The sequence below is a fragment of the Gorilla gorilla genome, chromosome 7 (genome assembly GCF_029281585.2).
Source record: "Gorilla gorilla gorilla isolate KB3781 chromosome 7, NHGRI_mGorGor1-v2.1_pri, whole genome shotgun sequence".
NCBI lineage: Eukaryota > Metazoa > Chordata > Mammalia > Primates > Hominidae > Gorilla > Gorilla gorilla.
In genome coordinates, this window is record NC_073231.2 from 50794117 (window position 1) to 50811221 (window position 17105).

A 17105-nucleotide genomic window follows, 5' to 3' on the forward strand; every position below is an offset into this window, starting at 1 on the left:
CAACAACTCTTGCAAATTAGTGCACATGGACTGTTTTACCAAGCATTTAGATTTCACTTGAACTTGTGTATTTGTGTGTGTGTGAGTCTACATTCACACACACACAGTCACACACATTTACAGGTATGGGAAGAAAGAACTGTTAAATTGGAATAACAGGCCAGGTGTGCTGGCTCATGCCTGTAATCCCAGCACTTTGGGAGCCTGAGGCGGGTGGATCACCTGAGGTCAGGAGTTCAAGACCAGCCTGACCAACATGGAGAAAACCCGTTTCCACTAAAAATACAAAATAAGCCGAGCGTGGTGGCGCATGCCTGTAATTCCAGCTACTCAGGAGGCTGAGGCAGGAGAATGGTTTGAACCTGGGAGGCAGAGGTTGTGGTGAGCCGAGATTGTGCCATTGCACTCCAGCCTGGGCAACAAGAGTGAAACTCCATCTCAAAAAAAAAAAAATTGGAATAACAACAACAAATTTTTAAAGCTGACAGGGGCATAGTTCATAGAAGGGTGATAAGGAGGTCCCTTAGTTTCCTATAGAATCACCAGGGACGTAAATGGCATCTCCTTCCCTGTCACGGCTTTTGTCCACAGGTGTATATGATGACATCACTGAGGCGAGGAGAGAGAAGTACCTTAAAGCAGGGGTGAAGGAACTGCATCCCTATGGAGATTCTGGGGAAATAAGTTACTGAAAAGTATAGTAGAGTCTTAGCCAGAGCGCAGGGCTTTCTAATACTAGGATTATTATGTGTGTTATTATGACAGAGGCTTTCTCAGATTTCTCAGTGGCCATGAGTAGCTGAGTTACAGTTTGATTAAACTATTTTCCCTGTCAACAAGTGGTCGATAATCCCCTTTCACTCTTCCTTGGTAAGCATAAGCTCTACCATCCATTTGTAAAGCTAACAGGCCAATAGCGAACTGGCTTCCTCTCTTTGTTGGGAACGGCAAACACCTTGGAAAGATGATACATCCACCCCAGTCTGAGAGGGTCAGGTAGTTATAACCCAATGCCGGATGAAAGTGATCCGGATGATGCCTGACCACCAAGGAAGAAGACCGAAAGGAAAGTGTTCACGTTACTTGCATCCCTACAATTGGGGAGAACCTATGGTTTCTTGCTCAGTGTTTGCAGGGCCTGCCAAATATTTCTGCAAAGTACTTAACTTCTCGCATCCCTTTGCCTGAATGTGTTGCTAATGTTTTCGCTAAGGAAGCTGGTCATTGAGCAGTTCCATGCACTACCATCGGCAGCTTGTCTTCAATTTATCTCACTCCTTTTGTCTGAAGACTGAACTGTGAACCTGTGCACACACTCACTCCTTCCAGCCCCTTCCTCCAGCAGCAGCCAGGGAGACCTTCACAGCAAAGATGCCAGGAATTCAAGGCTTTCAGGGCCTGCAGGAGACCACATTCTAGGTGCACAAAACCCAAGGATTAGCAGCAAAGAGAAGCTGAATCCTTCAACCGACCACATGAATTTTCATTTCCTGTGGCTAAGGGAGTTCTCCAAACTGGCACTTACCCATAGCACATACTTGCACCTGGAAAAGATAACACAGTCCAGATTGGTCCTTACCCTGTCTGTTCCATTGGAATGGCCAGGTGTGAGAGGCTCATCACAATGGGAGTCTTAGCTTGTCAAGAGGTCTGTCATGTCACAATGGACAAGCATTAAGTTGTCATTTCTCTCACTGCTTCCCCTAAACCTTAAGTTGAGCCATATGAAATTGCCCTTTTTCAGGTCCAGAATGATAGAATATTGTTAGTTTCTTAATAAAAAGGATCAATAAGAATTGACACTTATTAAGTGGCTTGTATGTCCCAGGCTCTATGTGGGGACTTTACCTACACTGCCTCTCTTAATTTCTCTTCATGACATCACATCAAGGTGTTAGTATTATCTCCATTTTACAGATGAGACAGTGGAGGTTTCCAGAGATTAAAGAAAGCACCCCTACACTTAGTGAGGGCAGCTGAGGCAGGAAACCAGGCTTGTTAGCCTCTAAGGCCACCCTCTGCACTGTGTAGATTTTACTTTATAGAATCACTAATAAGGGCAATAGAAGGTTCATTTGAACTAAAAGGGAACTACTGAATCTATTTGCCTGTGGAAATGTCTGAGCCACCTCCTATTTTGTTACTACCTAACCTCCAGTGACTCTCTGCTTGCAGTTACATACAAACTCACTGACACCCTGAATATTCTGCAACAGTTTCCCTCTGCAGCATTGTTCCTTAGTGCTGCTTTCTTTGTAGCCCATTCTCCAGTTTCTAGGACACATCTTAGATTGCCTCCCTTATACAGTGGCCACGTGTCCTTGCCATATTCTCTTCCTGAAACCCAATCTCTAAACAATTATCTGCAGAAATTTTACCCATCTTTTGAGGCCCACTTTGAAGCCTTGGTCCATGAAGTTTTCCTGGTTTCCTTCAAAGATATGAAGGCTTCCCCCTCCCCGCTCCACAGCCCTGCGAACATCTGCTCTGTGCTTGTCACTTCTGGCCCTATTGGTGATATTGCCATTGGGATACTTGCCCGTCCTGCCCCTAGAGCAGAGGTTGGGGCAAAGTTACTTTATCGAGGATGAGATAGTATTTCCAGGCTGTATGGTATCTGACACAACTACTCGACTTGGCTGTTATATTGTGAAAGCAGCCACAGACAATACATAAATGAATGAGCATGGCTGTGTGTCAGTAAAATTTTGTTAACAAAAACTGGTGGCAAGCTAGGTTTGGACTGTGGGTACCAGTGTGCCAACCCCTGTCTTAGTTTATCAGTCCTTAAATGTTAGCAACTGTGTCTTCCTCACGCTTATCTATATCCCTGCTGGGCTGCATAGTGTCACATGTGGCACTGATAAATATTCGTGGAATGAAATAGAATTTTTAATTACTGGAATCAGAGATGTTTTTCTTTTCTTTTCTTTGTTTTTTTTTTTTTTTGTAGACAGAGTCTTGCTCTGTCGCCGAGGCTGGAGTGCAGTGGTGCCATCTCGGCTCACTGCAAGCTCCGCCTCCCGGGTTCATGCCATTCTCCTGCCTCAGCCTCCTGAGTAGCTAGGACTACAGGCGCCCACCACCACGCCTGGCTAATTTTTATTTTATTTTTTGTATTTTTAGTAGAGACAGTGTTTCACAGTGTTAGCCAAGATGGTCTTGATCTCTTGACCTCATGATCCGCCCGCCTCGGCCTCCCAAAGTGCTGAGATTACAGGCGTGAGCCACCGCGCCTGGCCAGCACAGAGATGTTTTTCAAAAAGCTATTGCTGAGACCCTGAGAACTCTGCAGGCTCCTCCCCTCATGCAGTATTGAATCCATGCAACTGAGCTCTTATAAACTCTTGACCTGAGGCTGATTTTCCTGCAGGCTTAGGACCTTGCCTCAAAGCTTCAAAGGCAGGCTGACTTTTAAGGAGCCATAAAACACTCTGTTTTGTCAACCCCTTCTCCTCCAGCTTGAGGGAACATCTGTAAAGTTTACAGTTATAGGAAGGAAGTCACCTTAGGCTGGGTTTCTCCTAATGCAACAAAGATAGGTAAAGTGATTTCTGATTCAACAGAAATGGGAACAGAGGGGTTCAGGGGTATTGAAAAAGCCCGCAGGACTTTTTCCTTTCATTGAATCAGTTGGCTACTAAATTTGTAAGTGAGCTATAATGGAGAGCCACTTGTCACACATGGGCTTCATTCATGAATTTACTCGCAGAGTTGTATATAGCGGAAGATCTTCAGAAGCTTAAATATCCACACATGGAGTTGACTCCAAAACATAATGGCTTATCCCAGCTATATTCCCAGGTGCTGGGGCAACCTTCATGATTTGTCGATGATATTTTGTGCATTAAAACACTTCCATCCTCTGAGTTCCTGGGCATGCTCAGTAGGTAACCCACCCTGGCTTCATATTGTTAGTTCTTGTCCTGAGTCAGCTCTGGCCTCCTTCTTTCTGGTCTAAGTCACATGACATCATAGAGATGATCTGTGTACCACTGACCAGGAGTCATAAGTCAATTAGTTACATTAAGGTACAAATAAAAATATTTTATAAGGCTGGGTGCGGTGGCTCATGCCTGTAATCCCAGCACTTTGGGAGGCCGAGGTGGGTGGATCACTTGAGGTCAGGGGAGTTTGAGACCAGCCTGGCCAACATGGTGGAACTGCGTCTCTACTAAAAATACAAAAAATTATCCAGGTGTGGTGGCGTGTGCCTGTAGTCCCAGCTCCTCAGAAGCCTGAGGTGGGAGAATTGTTTGAACCCAGGAGGCGGAGGTTGCAGTGAGCCGAGATTGCACCACTGCACTCCAGCCTGGGTTACAGAGCAAGACTCTGTCTCAAAAAAAGAGAACATTTTATAAAAACTTCTCTAGGGATGTATAGTGACCGGCAACTAGAGAGCCTGCATAGTTACTTACCTATTTTCGTAAGGTTCTTTCTGCCTGGAATCTTGGCTAATAACCAGTGTGGATGAAAAGAGATTATATTTAAGTACAAATAGATTAAGAACCAATTTTGGAGGTTTCACAATATAGGAAACAGATACCAATTTTCTGTTCCCTGTCTCCCTAATGGTCAGGCTTTCAGCAGACACAGAGCCAACTCCACTGCTCTGTGTGGAAGACTGGATATCGATGGCAAAGCTTAGGAAGAAATGGTGTCAACTGAGTGAACAACAAAATCATGTTCTTTGCTGCCAAAGCATCCAGATTTTTCCACCTTTGGCTGGTGAGAATTGTGGGCACACGACAGCTCTTTGTTCTGTCTCATCCCTCCACACCATCAGCCCTCTCCCCTGTGCATTCCCACCCCCCATCTCCAAGACTCCTGCCTCTTTAAAAAAAAAAAATCAGGTTATTTTAAAGCTGTGACCTGAGAAGCCCTCTTGGGCAAGCCACTCAAGCTGCCTTCTGCAGGAATTCTAATTGCATGTCTGCAGCAAAGCTGCTATGGTATTTGCCTGGAAAATAAATCCATGTTTCTATAACCAGACCAGAGGTCCCCACTGTGCAGCTATGAAAAGCATACTATTTGATCATCATTATTATTAGATCAGACACACGAATATTATTTAAGACAACGAAAGGAAACTCTTGTAAAACTTGCCCCCATTCACTCTATGTGCATCTCTTCCTTTCTATTTAGCTACTTGTAAATGCTGGAAATTTGATTCCTCCTCAAACCACCCAGATAAGGCGCTTTCTTTCAGTCTCAGCGGCTCTGCCTGTTCTGTGGTCTGCTCTTAAGTTATCCTTTCATGAAGAAAGCCTTGTGGATACGCAGGGTGGAAGGAAACGGGGTAAAGGAGAGGAGTGGGATGAGGAGAAAAGGGAAAGGCATGTTCGGCAGGTCGCACAGTTGAGTTTGTTACTTACATGTGTTGGGAAGCATTGGGGTACAGTTTAGAAAACTGTGGGGCTGAGTCCTCGGGGCCGTGGGGCGCAGCGTGGCTGATCACCATCATAACGGGCCTATGGGGATACATTCTCTTAGACATTTTGAAGTAATTAATGCTCTCGTTAGTGATTAAGTCTGTGAAGTAGTCCTGAAACATACATTTGACACAAAACAAAAATTACAAAAGGTGACATTCATCAGATCACATTTGAATAACTGCTTTCCTCAGAAGCAATTCACTGCACGAAGTGGCAAGGTCTACAGCAGGAAGGAAGGCTGCACCTCCCAAGGCAGCCGAACATTTTCGATAATAGAGAAAATCAGCTGCCAGTTGTTTTCTAGGGTTGCTAGCTTGGTAACATACGAAAAACGGATTTTAAGTAATACACAACTTAGCAATGGGGAAAAAAAAGTCAAGTCGTGTTTGCCCAAGATAATGATTAATCTGGCGATAAAAGTACTAGAACACATGAAACACTGGATACATATTTCAGTCTCAGGTTTCATTGATGTAATTCCTTGGCAAAAAATTTAATTACTTTAAGGGCAGGAAACACCCACGCCCACTTCAAATTTACAGTTGCAGAACACACACACATACATACACACACGCGCGCACACACACACGCCCATGAATACACAAACACAAGAAAAGATATTTTCTTCAAACGAAAAATCCACCTGTGGGAATTACAATAATCAGTAATCAAAGCCATGGCCAAAATCCAGGAGCACAGGGAAAAGCTGTAACATTTGATCAGTTAATTTACTTGAAACACTTGAATAGGGAGCAGTTGATTTCCTGCAGATTATACTGTGTTAATTGCACAACTAAAGCAATACAGCTGCTGGGATTAGAGCCTGACTTGCTAATAAAATGACTTAACCCACAGTCAGGGGGGCTGATGCAGGTCTGTAAGAGGGAGGGAGGAAATGGAATGAAAAGGAAAGAAAAGATGAAAACTTAAACCACCTGCTTCTTTTAAGTGTGTGTCATTGGCTTGGAGCTCCAGTATAAACTTTATTCACAAAGTGTTTAGGCAATATTTGCAAATGTTGAAGGCTTCCAGGCATGGCTAATCACATGTTGTGGATTTAAGGACCAGAACAGCTGCAAAAGCAGTATCAGAGGGATGGTGTGTGTCGCATGTCATTGTTAGGGCAAGTCTACAGGCTATCCCCTTCCTCTTCCAAGGGGGTGTCTGTTTCATTCTTTTCCTCACTAAAAAAAGATATATATTCTTTTCAGACACAGTTGTCTTTGACACTTAATCAGCTGTGATAATGAACAAGTTACGCTGATTTAGTATTTGGAGAGAATCTTGATTACTTTGCTCTCTTTAGGACAACAGGGAAAGAAAGGTTAATAACTTGAACAAGGAGCATGAAAAAGCATCCCTACAGACAGCAAAGGAGAGCAGTGACAATTAGTGCACGTGGTCTGCACCATTTGCTTGCAATGATTGTATCCACAGCCGGGGATATGACCTAGGATGAGTGGTTGAGCCACTCTAGAATGCTTTTTTCTCATCTTTGCAAATGAGGACATTGCTCAAATTTGCCTCCAAGGTCTCTGCTAACTTTTAACTTTCATGAGTTTGGAAGCCTATTAGCAATGTTTATGAATTCATTTGCATTCACTGTTTTCTGAAGGGTATAAAGGAGCTGGACTTAATCTTATCTCCCACCAAGTCCCTTGTGCTCAAATCAGGCCAAGCATAAAGACAGCAATATGCCAACATTAAATCAAGTTCTCTCCTTCCGATTTCTACCAAGTGATCTAGCCTGTTGGGAGAGGTTGCTAGATAGAGCAGATTCTCGGCTTCTTTTAGATAAATGAAGAAGAGATGGGTATGGCTGGAAGGGAAGGGGGTATTTTGGCAAATAAGCATGCTAAATTCGAAGATATTTTCCCCTTCGTTCTTATGATTTGAAAAAAATTTAAACTTAAATCAGCTATCACAAAATCTTTGTGAATTTTTAAGTCAAACTAGAACCCACTGGTCAAAGAACTATGGGACATGTTGATCTCAGTTTCTCTGAACTGATTTGAAAATCCTAGAATTGATAGCATTAGAGACTTTTGTGGACGCTTGCCGTGATAGGGAAGGTGTCCTTGTCACGTATACTAAGCTTGGTCAGACAGGAGTAAAAGCAAGGAATGTGGTTTTTCAACCTTTAATTATCATATTTATTTGCTCTTATGCTTGTGCCTAAATCTGAAGCCACAGACAAAATATACTTTTGTCCCAGTGAAAAGTAAAACAGTACAAGATGAACATTTGATTATGTGGACAAGTCCTTGGTCGGGTCCGGGGGAACTGGGAGGACAAAAATTATCATAAGACAGAGCAGAGAATTCTGATTTTCTTGATGATACTTTCATCAAAGCCTGATTGCCTTTCATCCTAATGAGGGAAATCACTACACAAAGGCAGCGTTCCTTGAGAGTCTTTTCCTTGCCTAGAGTTTAAAATTACCTTAACATTTCTCATGCTAACATTGTGAGAACATAGAAAGCCAATCTTGTGGATAGTTTAACTCACTGAAAATGGCTTTTCCCCATTATGCACAAAGTAAATTGATGCAGTGTAAAAGTGCCTGAAAATTACCTTTGCATAATCAAATCCATGCTTTTCTTTGATGCCATTGCGACAAACAGTGTAATTATAGAAGCGAGAATTCTTGATTAATCCAAGCCATTCTCGCCACCCAGGGGGGATGTAGCTGCCATTATATTCATTGAGGTATTTTCCAAAAAAGGCTGCAGTGGGAAAAAAGAATTATTTTTTTCACGTAAAATGATTAATCATAAATAAATGGATAAGTATAAAATTATGACTTGAAAAAGAGATGGTAAAACAAAAGTTGCCCTAGGTAATAGTGAACGCCAAAATGACATTAGTGTAATACTCCAATCCTTTGGCAAAGTGACACAAACACATTTTTAAAAAATAAATAGAAGTAGTATCCAAGTACATGGATTACAGCTCGATGAAACCATGATAATGATCACAGCACTCTGGGTGCATTCATTTCTTATGGCCCTACTGGAGTAAAATCAGGCTATGCTCTTTTGTTAAGTTGATGGAACAATCAGAGAAGTAGCGTGAGATTTGGAATGCAACCACCGGGCAGGTGTTGGAGAACTGAAAGTTCAGTCTTTGTGATAAGTTTTCTAACTTACTATTTGAGAATTGTGAATTATAAAAACACTATTGAAAAGCTTGTTTTCGTTTTTACATATCCAGAGAGTACAAATTTTCCAAACCAGGGAACCATGGTAAACTCCATTTTTATGGGATATGGTCAGGGTTTATATCACATGTATAGTATGTAATGGGTGTTTATGTTATGTGTATTTTATGAATGTATACATCTATTATCGATAATAAAAATTCTGTCAACATAGAGTTACTATATAGATTGCTAATTTTCATACAATTATAGTATAGTAGAAGTATATGTGTCACAAAGACACCACAGTTCACTAAAAAAGCCACTGGAAGGCCTTCACATTTATAACTTTGGCATGTCACTTCCAAGAAAGACCACTGTGCCACAGGGCTGACTCGGTCTCTCTGAGAGGGTGACTAGAAATTTGGTCTTTTGCAAAAGATGATGACAGGAGAGGGGTACGGGAAGAAAAGAAGAAGCTGGGATTCCAGGAACAATATGGGTTCATTCTTGAAGTGAAAAAGACATTACAACCTAACAGAATGGTAGTCATAAATGTACTGGAATACTTTTGAGAGAGAAAGAGGATGTTATTTGTAATTGCTGTAATTACAGAAAAGCAGGTATAAACAAGCACGATTCTGGGTAAACCTAAATGTTTGGTCACTCTAGCCACACACATAGCTTTCCCTTCAAGTAGAAAGGGCTAGAGAAAACTTCATTTTATATATGTCTGTATAGGTATAAGCATGTGTGCGTGTATGTATATATGTGTGTGTACACACACACACATACACACCCCTATACATACATATACATATGTAGGCAAGTTTTAGTTTTTCTGATGTTATAAAGCTGTTGCCAGACGCCTTCCATGTCAAAGCCAATTCCTGGCTTCATTAAACAGATTTTATAGGTGCCCTCGCTTATATCCATGGTAAAAAAGTAGTTCCTGGAAGACTGGCTTGGGATAATAGAAACGAATTCTAGAATTGCAGCACTTTATTGACATTGGTCTTAAAACACACATTCTGAATTTTAAACTTAATGTACATATTTTAAACTTAATGTACATAATTTTGATGTCTCTATGGGATAGGTATTTAGCTTGCTTTTATCTTTGATATACAACTACAGATGGTTCCTGACCTACGATGGTTCAATTGAAGATTTTCACATTTACAGTGGTGTAAAATTGGTATGCATTCAGTACAGTATTCAATCAATCCTATGAGCTATTCAGTACTTTATTACAAGCCTATTGGCTTTGTGTTCGATGATTTTGCCCAACTGTAGGCTAATATAAGTGTTCTGAGCACATTTAAGTTAGACTGGGCTAAGCTAAGCTCTGGTGTTCGGTAGGTTCAGTATATTAAATGCATTTTTGACTTACCTTATTTTCAACTTATGATGGGTTTATTGGGATGTCACCCCATCGTAAGTCAAGGAGCACCTGTACCTGTAGAATTCCTCCATCTGAATGTTTTACTTGCTTCCTAATGCCGTTGCCTAAAATGGAATTACCAGTTTTCCCTTTCAGCTTTACTCCATTCCTCTGAATGGCATAATCACCCTCCATGAACCATGCTTGGCCCTCCAGAACCCCCTCTGCTTTCGCCTGCTCCTGCACTCCCCTTGCTGGGCAGTTGCCACCCCCTATCAGGTCTGCCTTGGAAATAGTGCTCAAATCCCTCCTGCCATCCCTGGTAACTTGCCACCCCTCACAGATGCTCATGGTCTCACTGACTTTCCCAGCCAGGCTGGAGGGTCTTTCCACTCCGATTGCCACTGGTTAATCTTCCCAAGGACCTGCTCTGGTTACTTCACCCTCTTCTCGCAATCTCAGATTACCCTCATTGCCTGCAGAATCAAGTGTACTCTGCTAGCTTGCCCTCAGAGGCCTACCTTGAGTTTGGACAAAATCCTTCCCTTTCCAACCCCATCTCCTATTTCTCCGTTAATCGTCCCTCTCTCCAGCTAATGTTTCCTCTATTTGCTCTCTGGTTCCCACCTCTCTATTTTTGCTTGTGCAATTCTCTTTATTTGCCTCTTTATATATCAAGGCCAGAGCAGATGCCATTTCACTCACAGTCTCTGTCTTAATTCCACAACACTGTCTTTGTGGTTGTAATGTCATCTTCCCTTTCTCCATTGTGGTATAGTCATGTTCATATAGAAGCTGAACACCTGCTAGACTGTAAGCTTTTTGAGGGCAAACATTGCCTCTGCCTTATCTCTGAGGTACTCTCCATCCTTGCACACAGTTCAGGGCTCCATCCTTTTTGTTTCTTGAATTTGGGTTCATGAATCCAATGTATTCTGGGGACTTTACGAGGTCTAGACTTTAAAAATTTTGTGATTTTGCTTGAACTATCTTTTTTATTTTTTTTGAGATGGAGTCTTACCCTGTTGCCCAAGCTAGAGTACAGTGGTATGATCTCGGCTCACTACAACCTCTGCCTCTTGGGTTCAAGCGATTCTCCTGTCTCAGACTCCAAAGTAGCTGGGACTACAGGCACACGCCACCACACCTGGCTAATTTTTTTTTTTTTTTAAGTAGAGATGGGGTTTCACCATATTGGTCAGGTTGGTCTCGAACTCCTGACCTCAGGTGATCGATCCATCTGCCTAGGCCTCCCAAAGTGCTGGGATTACAGGCACGAGGCGCTGCGCCCAGTCAAATCATCATATTTTTTAAAGCTGATTTGGCCTTCAAAACATTTTCATAGAATAGAGCTTTAGAGTTTCTAAAATTGTTATTTCTTATTACATTATTTTTAAAAGAATCTAGACTCCAGTCTGAGAAACATGGCAATGTTTGTTGAATGAATGTTTATTTGTTGACTCTGTGAATGAGTGAACCAATTAGGTCTACAGTCAGCCAAGTGCCCACTGCTTAAGCATTCTGCCAGGGGCACTGAGCACGTTGATCAGTGTAGGGCAAAGTGTCAAAGGGTCTCACATCAGGTGACTCAGGATTTCCTTCTGTGCTGACTATGTGTAGTTGGAATTCTTTTAATGAGGAATTCCTGTCTTAGAGACGAACTGACCTTTTCACATAGAACCACAAGATGATTTTCCTTTTCCAACAAAATGGGGTATGACTTGGAGCCACAGGCAGCAGACCAAGGCCACACCCCACTAACATTCAAAAGGGATTGTTTCCAAAAAGCTTGCACTTAACGGCCTCAGGCCCCGTGCTTTCCTTGGCCTCCTCCTCATCCCTACAGGTTTATCCCACTTTTCTTTCCTTTTTTTTTTTGTTTTCCCCCAAAAAGGCAAAAAGCATAGTGATTGAGAATATAAACCCTAGAGCCAGCCTGCTTGGGTTCAAATTCTGGCTCTGCTACCTGCTAGGGTATCCATCTACATGCAAGTTACTTCACTTCTCCCTCCCCGAGCTCCCCTTCTGCAAAGCCACTATGGTGATAATAATAATGGTGGCAGGATTGTTTTGAGGATTAAATGCATCAACACATATGTAAAGCACTGAAAACAGTGCCTGGCACAAAACAAGGGCTTGTTAAGTGCTCCTACAACTAATATTGTTATTAGCATCACCATTAGCAGTATTCTTTTGGCCCTGTCTTTTGTAAATGATTTTCCATCCTGCAGTGTAAGGAAATCTCGCACTAGAGTTCTGCACTTGTGCACTTGAAAATATCTCTTCGGAGGTTACATATTTTCTTCCCCACTACTGCTTATTTTGTGGCAACAAACTCCTCCATTTGGCTTACATTTTTCTGCTTAATTAGTTTCAATTTTTTTTCTGCACTTTAAGTTACTTCATTGTTGGGGTTTTTTTGTTTCCTCTCCCCGTCATTCCTGCCCTTTCCTCATTGTTTTACTTTGTAGGATATTTTGTACTGTTTTCTACCCATTGCCATGGCATTCCCCTTTGACTTAATCCTTCCCTTATAAACTATTCCTTCAAGTCTTTTAATAGTCCTTGTTATTTGCTTCAGAACTCCCTCCAGGTTTTTGGTGTCTCTGTGTTAACGGAGCGTAAGAAATGTACTCAGTATTCCAGATGTGCGCTCACCCATCACACTCATTCCAAGGCTGATGGGGGCCTTGGGTGTCAGGGTGCAGCACTGTTGGCCTCCAGTTGCTCTGGCCTTTTTGTTGCCTCATGACACTGAGACTCGTTTGTAATCACCCCTGGCCTCTTTCAACATGATGTTTCCTGGCGCGCTCTGCAATTGATTATCTGGCCTTCTAATTATTTTCCTCCAGATGTATTAAATCTCTTTTTCCCTTCCTAAGGTGAATTTAGCTTTCTTGCCCTTACTGCCATTATGTCTACATGTAGGTTACGTATAGTTCAATATTTTTCTATCCTTCGGCATTGGCAATTCAATTCAACTCCTACTATCTGAATACATCACTAATGTGCCATTTACCCATCCTCTTTGTTTTGGATACCATTAAGCACTTCCCTTCACAGCTGTTTAAGAAGGTGGTGGGGGTTGGGAGGCAGGGAGAAAGATCAGAAGACCTGATTGTAATTATTGTTGGCTTTAGGCCATGCTACTTCTGTCTAGGACAACCTGTTCCATAATGCTTAGAAAAATTTCCAGGAACTATCTGAAGCCAAGGAATATATTTTAAAGCCAGCAATAGTAACTAACCCAAAGATCTGATGCTGCAGAAAAGTCAAATCTTATTTAATGTATCAAAAGATATATTGAGATTTTAATCCATGTAATTGATAGACTTAGGGTGATGGATATCATGCTAGTAACTATAAATATAAATAATTTTGAACCAAGTTAAAATTATGATTAATGTCAGTTTGTATACAGCAGTCTGGTTTCCCCAACTAGATTGTAAGTCTAGTGAAGACAGGAATCTTCCTTTAAATGTCTTCATCCCAATGTCTAGTGTGTTCCAAGCACACTGTGGTTTAATAAATGTATGGCATATCTCATGTTTATGCATGTATCAAGAATCTACATCATAATAAAATTAAGAATATTAGTTTGTCTTACTGTAAGTGAACTCTACATTTAAAAAATCTCATATTAGAGAGTAAATATACTTGCTATAAGTAACATAAATTTTGTAACGTAAAAAGACAAAAAAATTTTTGATCCAATATTGTATTTACCATTATTTGATATAATTTTTCTTTTTCAGAACTAAGGTCTATGATTTTGATTTATAACAAAAGAATTCTTCACAAAAATATTAATTGCAGCTGTCTATTAAATATTGTCCCTTCTACCTCAGTGATATGAGGTAGAACTCATGTGATTAAGATTTAACTCATATGTGATTTTATGTACCATGTGTTAGGATTATAATTCAAATACCACAATTGTTAAATGAATCAATATTATAATCACCATGAGTATAATAAAGTTATAACACACTGTAACTTTGGACAAGAAAGAAAACTTAGGAATCATTCTAGGCCAATCTCTGCATCATATAGATTGGAAAACTGGCCAGTCCAAGTCGTCAAAACAAATCAAGGTAGAATGTGATTCCACGATGTTTTCAATCTTGCTTCAGTTTTTTTTTTGTTGTTGTTAAATACTTAATGCTATCACTCAACCATGGATAATTATTTTTACCTTAAAACCTAAGCCAGGTTTTATATTAATGTTGATATCCTCATAATAAATTTAAGTTAATTTTTTTGGAGCTGATTTCAGGCAGGATATTCATTTTTATGATATATAATCCAATCTCATTCCTATTTCACTTGTCAGAATATGAAGTGCAGTCGACATGTTACTGCATTTTCCCCTTCTTGAACATTCAAGCTCTCATAGACTCATATTTTCCATGAGTAAAGTTAGAAAAATTTAGGCTATAGCCAGTCCAAAAATATGCCTCAGTTCTGAAAGAGAAAACTCATGTCATACAATGGTAAATATAATATTGGATTAATTCAACTCATTTAAATCCATGGATTCTGGACGCCTCCCAAAATAAGCCCTTTAGTAATTTGTTTTCTCTGAGTTATTCTACATAAAACTTACTCTCTAGATGGATATTTATGTATGTATAGTACATATTTCAGTTTCCATCATTATTTTTCTTAGGTTTGTAGCTAAATGTTCCAAATAATAAATTCATTATTAGGAAAGCAATGGAATCTTTACACATTGACTTTCTCCCTACTAGTTTAGTGTCTCATAATTACATTGGTTTAATATCTACCTACCAATTCTCTTAATTTTCTAAGATTCCTGCCACTTGTGTGTACTTATTTGTGTATTTTCAAATGGGTTGTTGTCCATGGTTGGATCAATAACTATTGTCATGAAGACATTTTTACTTCCTAATTGTCTGAGATACTGTAATGTTTTCCCATCAAGGATAAATTTAAATTATAGAGATCTCTATCACTGCCATTTCAGTCTTCCCATTTTTTTTTTTTGTGTGTGTGTGACAGAGTCTTGCTTTGTTGCCCAGGCTGGAGTGCAATGGTGCGATCTCGGCTCACTGCAACCTCTACCTCCTTGGTTCAAGTGATTCTCCTGCCTCAGCCTCCTGAGTAGCTGGGATTACAAGCATGCACCAACACACCTGGCTAATTTCTGTATTTTCAGTAGAGATGGGGTTTTGCTATTTTGGCCAGGCTCGAACTCCTGACCTCAGGTGATATGCCCATCTCAGCCTCCCAAAGTGCTGGGATTACAGGTGTGAGCCACTGCACCCAGCCCCAATTTTTATTTTTTCTGATTTACTAACAGGCAAATCTAGATTTGTTTTCCTGAGCCCATATTATCCTTTTCCTACTGGTTTTTCTTTTCTTTTTTTTTTTTTTTTTTGAGACAGAGTCTCGCTTTGTCACCCAGACTGGAGTGCAGTGGCACGATCTTGGCTCACTGCAAGCTCTGCCTCCAGGGTTCACGCCATTCTCCTGCCTCAGCCTCCCAAGTAGCTGGGACTACAGGCGTCCGCCACCACGCCTGGCTAATTTTTTCTATTTTTAGTAGAGACGGTTTCACCGTGATAGCCAGGATGATCTCGATCTCCTGACCTCGTGATCCGCCAGCCTTGTCCTCCTAAAGTGCTGGGATTACAGGCGTGAGCCACCGCACCCAGCCCCTTTTCCTACTGTTAACTAAGTTTTTGGAAAAGTCTTTATTTCCCTTAAAGAATTCCTTTTATTTTGGAGGATGACTCACTATAAATTGTATTATTACCTAAGTGTCTAAACCCTGGGGAAAAGGTTTCGAATCAGATTTAGTTTCCAGAAGCAAATCTACTCTCCCTGGAGAAGACATCGACTGAAACAAACTTCTCCGGCTGCACAAAAAAGTGACAGTCCATTGAGGTAACAGGTAAGCCTTCCGGTGTGTACACAGTTTCATCCCAGACCCGATTCTTAAAGTTTGATTAGCACACTGGAGAGAGCCCTGAAGACTAAGGTCCGGGTGCCGGCTCTTCCCATTAGAACGTCAGTCAGTTGTGGGGTGGGGGGAGGGGGGAGGGATAGCGTTAGGAGATATACCTAACGCTAAATGACGACTTAATGGGTGCAGCACACCAGCATGGCACATGTATACATATGTAACTAACCTGCACATTGTGCACACGTACCCTAAAACTTAAAGTATAATAATAATAAAATAAAATAAATAAATAAATACATAAAAAACATCAGTCAGATCTGTCACTTCAGTCACTTTATTCTTGTGGGTGTAAATTTGCTCCTCTAAAAATAAGGAAATGGAACTAAATCATCTTTGAGTTTTAGTTAAACTCTCTCAATCCCTCTTAAGGTGGATATAGCACAGTATAACCGAAGCAAGTACCAGCAAACATGCTTAGAGGCAACTGAATTGTTCTTATCCCGGTGACTGGGTGAACTTTACAATGGATGGTGTTTCCATTTTTGCTCTTACCATCTGGATGCTTAGTTCTAAATATTCCACCTTTCCCTACAACTCCACAGCAAGCAGTTTGTACAGCAATCTTTGCCTTGACTTTAGCTAGTTCTACTCTTTGCTTCTGTTTGCCAGGGTCCTCATGGGTCTGTAGCTTCTAAAGTCTGTATCTCTGGAAGGTGTTTTGGAATGAGGCAGAAGAGAATCATTACACAAATAAATAAGACAATGAACAGAGGAAAGACTTTGGAGTCAGATGTGCTGGGTTCATTCCATCACTGACTAGCTCATGACCATAGACAATTAGCCTTTCTGAGTCTCGGTTTTTTCATTAGTAACATGGGAAATTCCTTTCTTTCAAGATTGCCCTAGGAATTAGGTGAGATAATGGCAAAATGGAATTTCCTTCTTTCTTGCCCTTCCTAATTTAGCCCTGAAACAAATTAGCCAACCCTAGTTGACTGCTCTAAGTCCTGGCAGGGCCCTGTCTCACCCTCAATCTCTATTTCTTATGACAAATGTCATCCATTTCACTCTGGATATGTGAGAGTCCCAGTCGTTCCAGTTCCATGTTTGCTACTAGGGATTACATTACAGGGAACCTGGGAGGTGAAAGGCACTGATTTCACACAACACTTCCCATAAGCAAAACACAATTTGATGGTTAAAATCAGGAACCAGGTA

At 41.0% G+C, this 17105-nt stretch overlaps 1 protein-coding gene across 13 annotated transcripts in view; it reads right to left on the reverse strand.

Moving 5' to 3' along the window:
- Positions 1-17105, reverse strand: part of SULF1 (sulfatase 1) — a 194069-nt gene that overhangs the window by 66219 nt on the left and 110745 nt on the right. For all 13 annotated transcript variants that reach the window (XM_055349633.2, XM_055349632.2, XM_063709227.1 and 10 more), the window contains 2 exons: positions 8010-8161; positions 5376-5545 (listed from right to left, as the gene is read on the reverse strand). In XM_055349633.2, coding sequence (XP_055205608.2) covers positions 5376-5545; positions 8010-8161 — 322 coding nt within the window. The remainder of the gene's footprint in view (positions 1-5375; positions 5546-8009; positions 8162-17105) is intronic.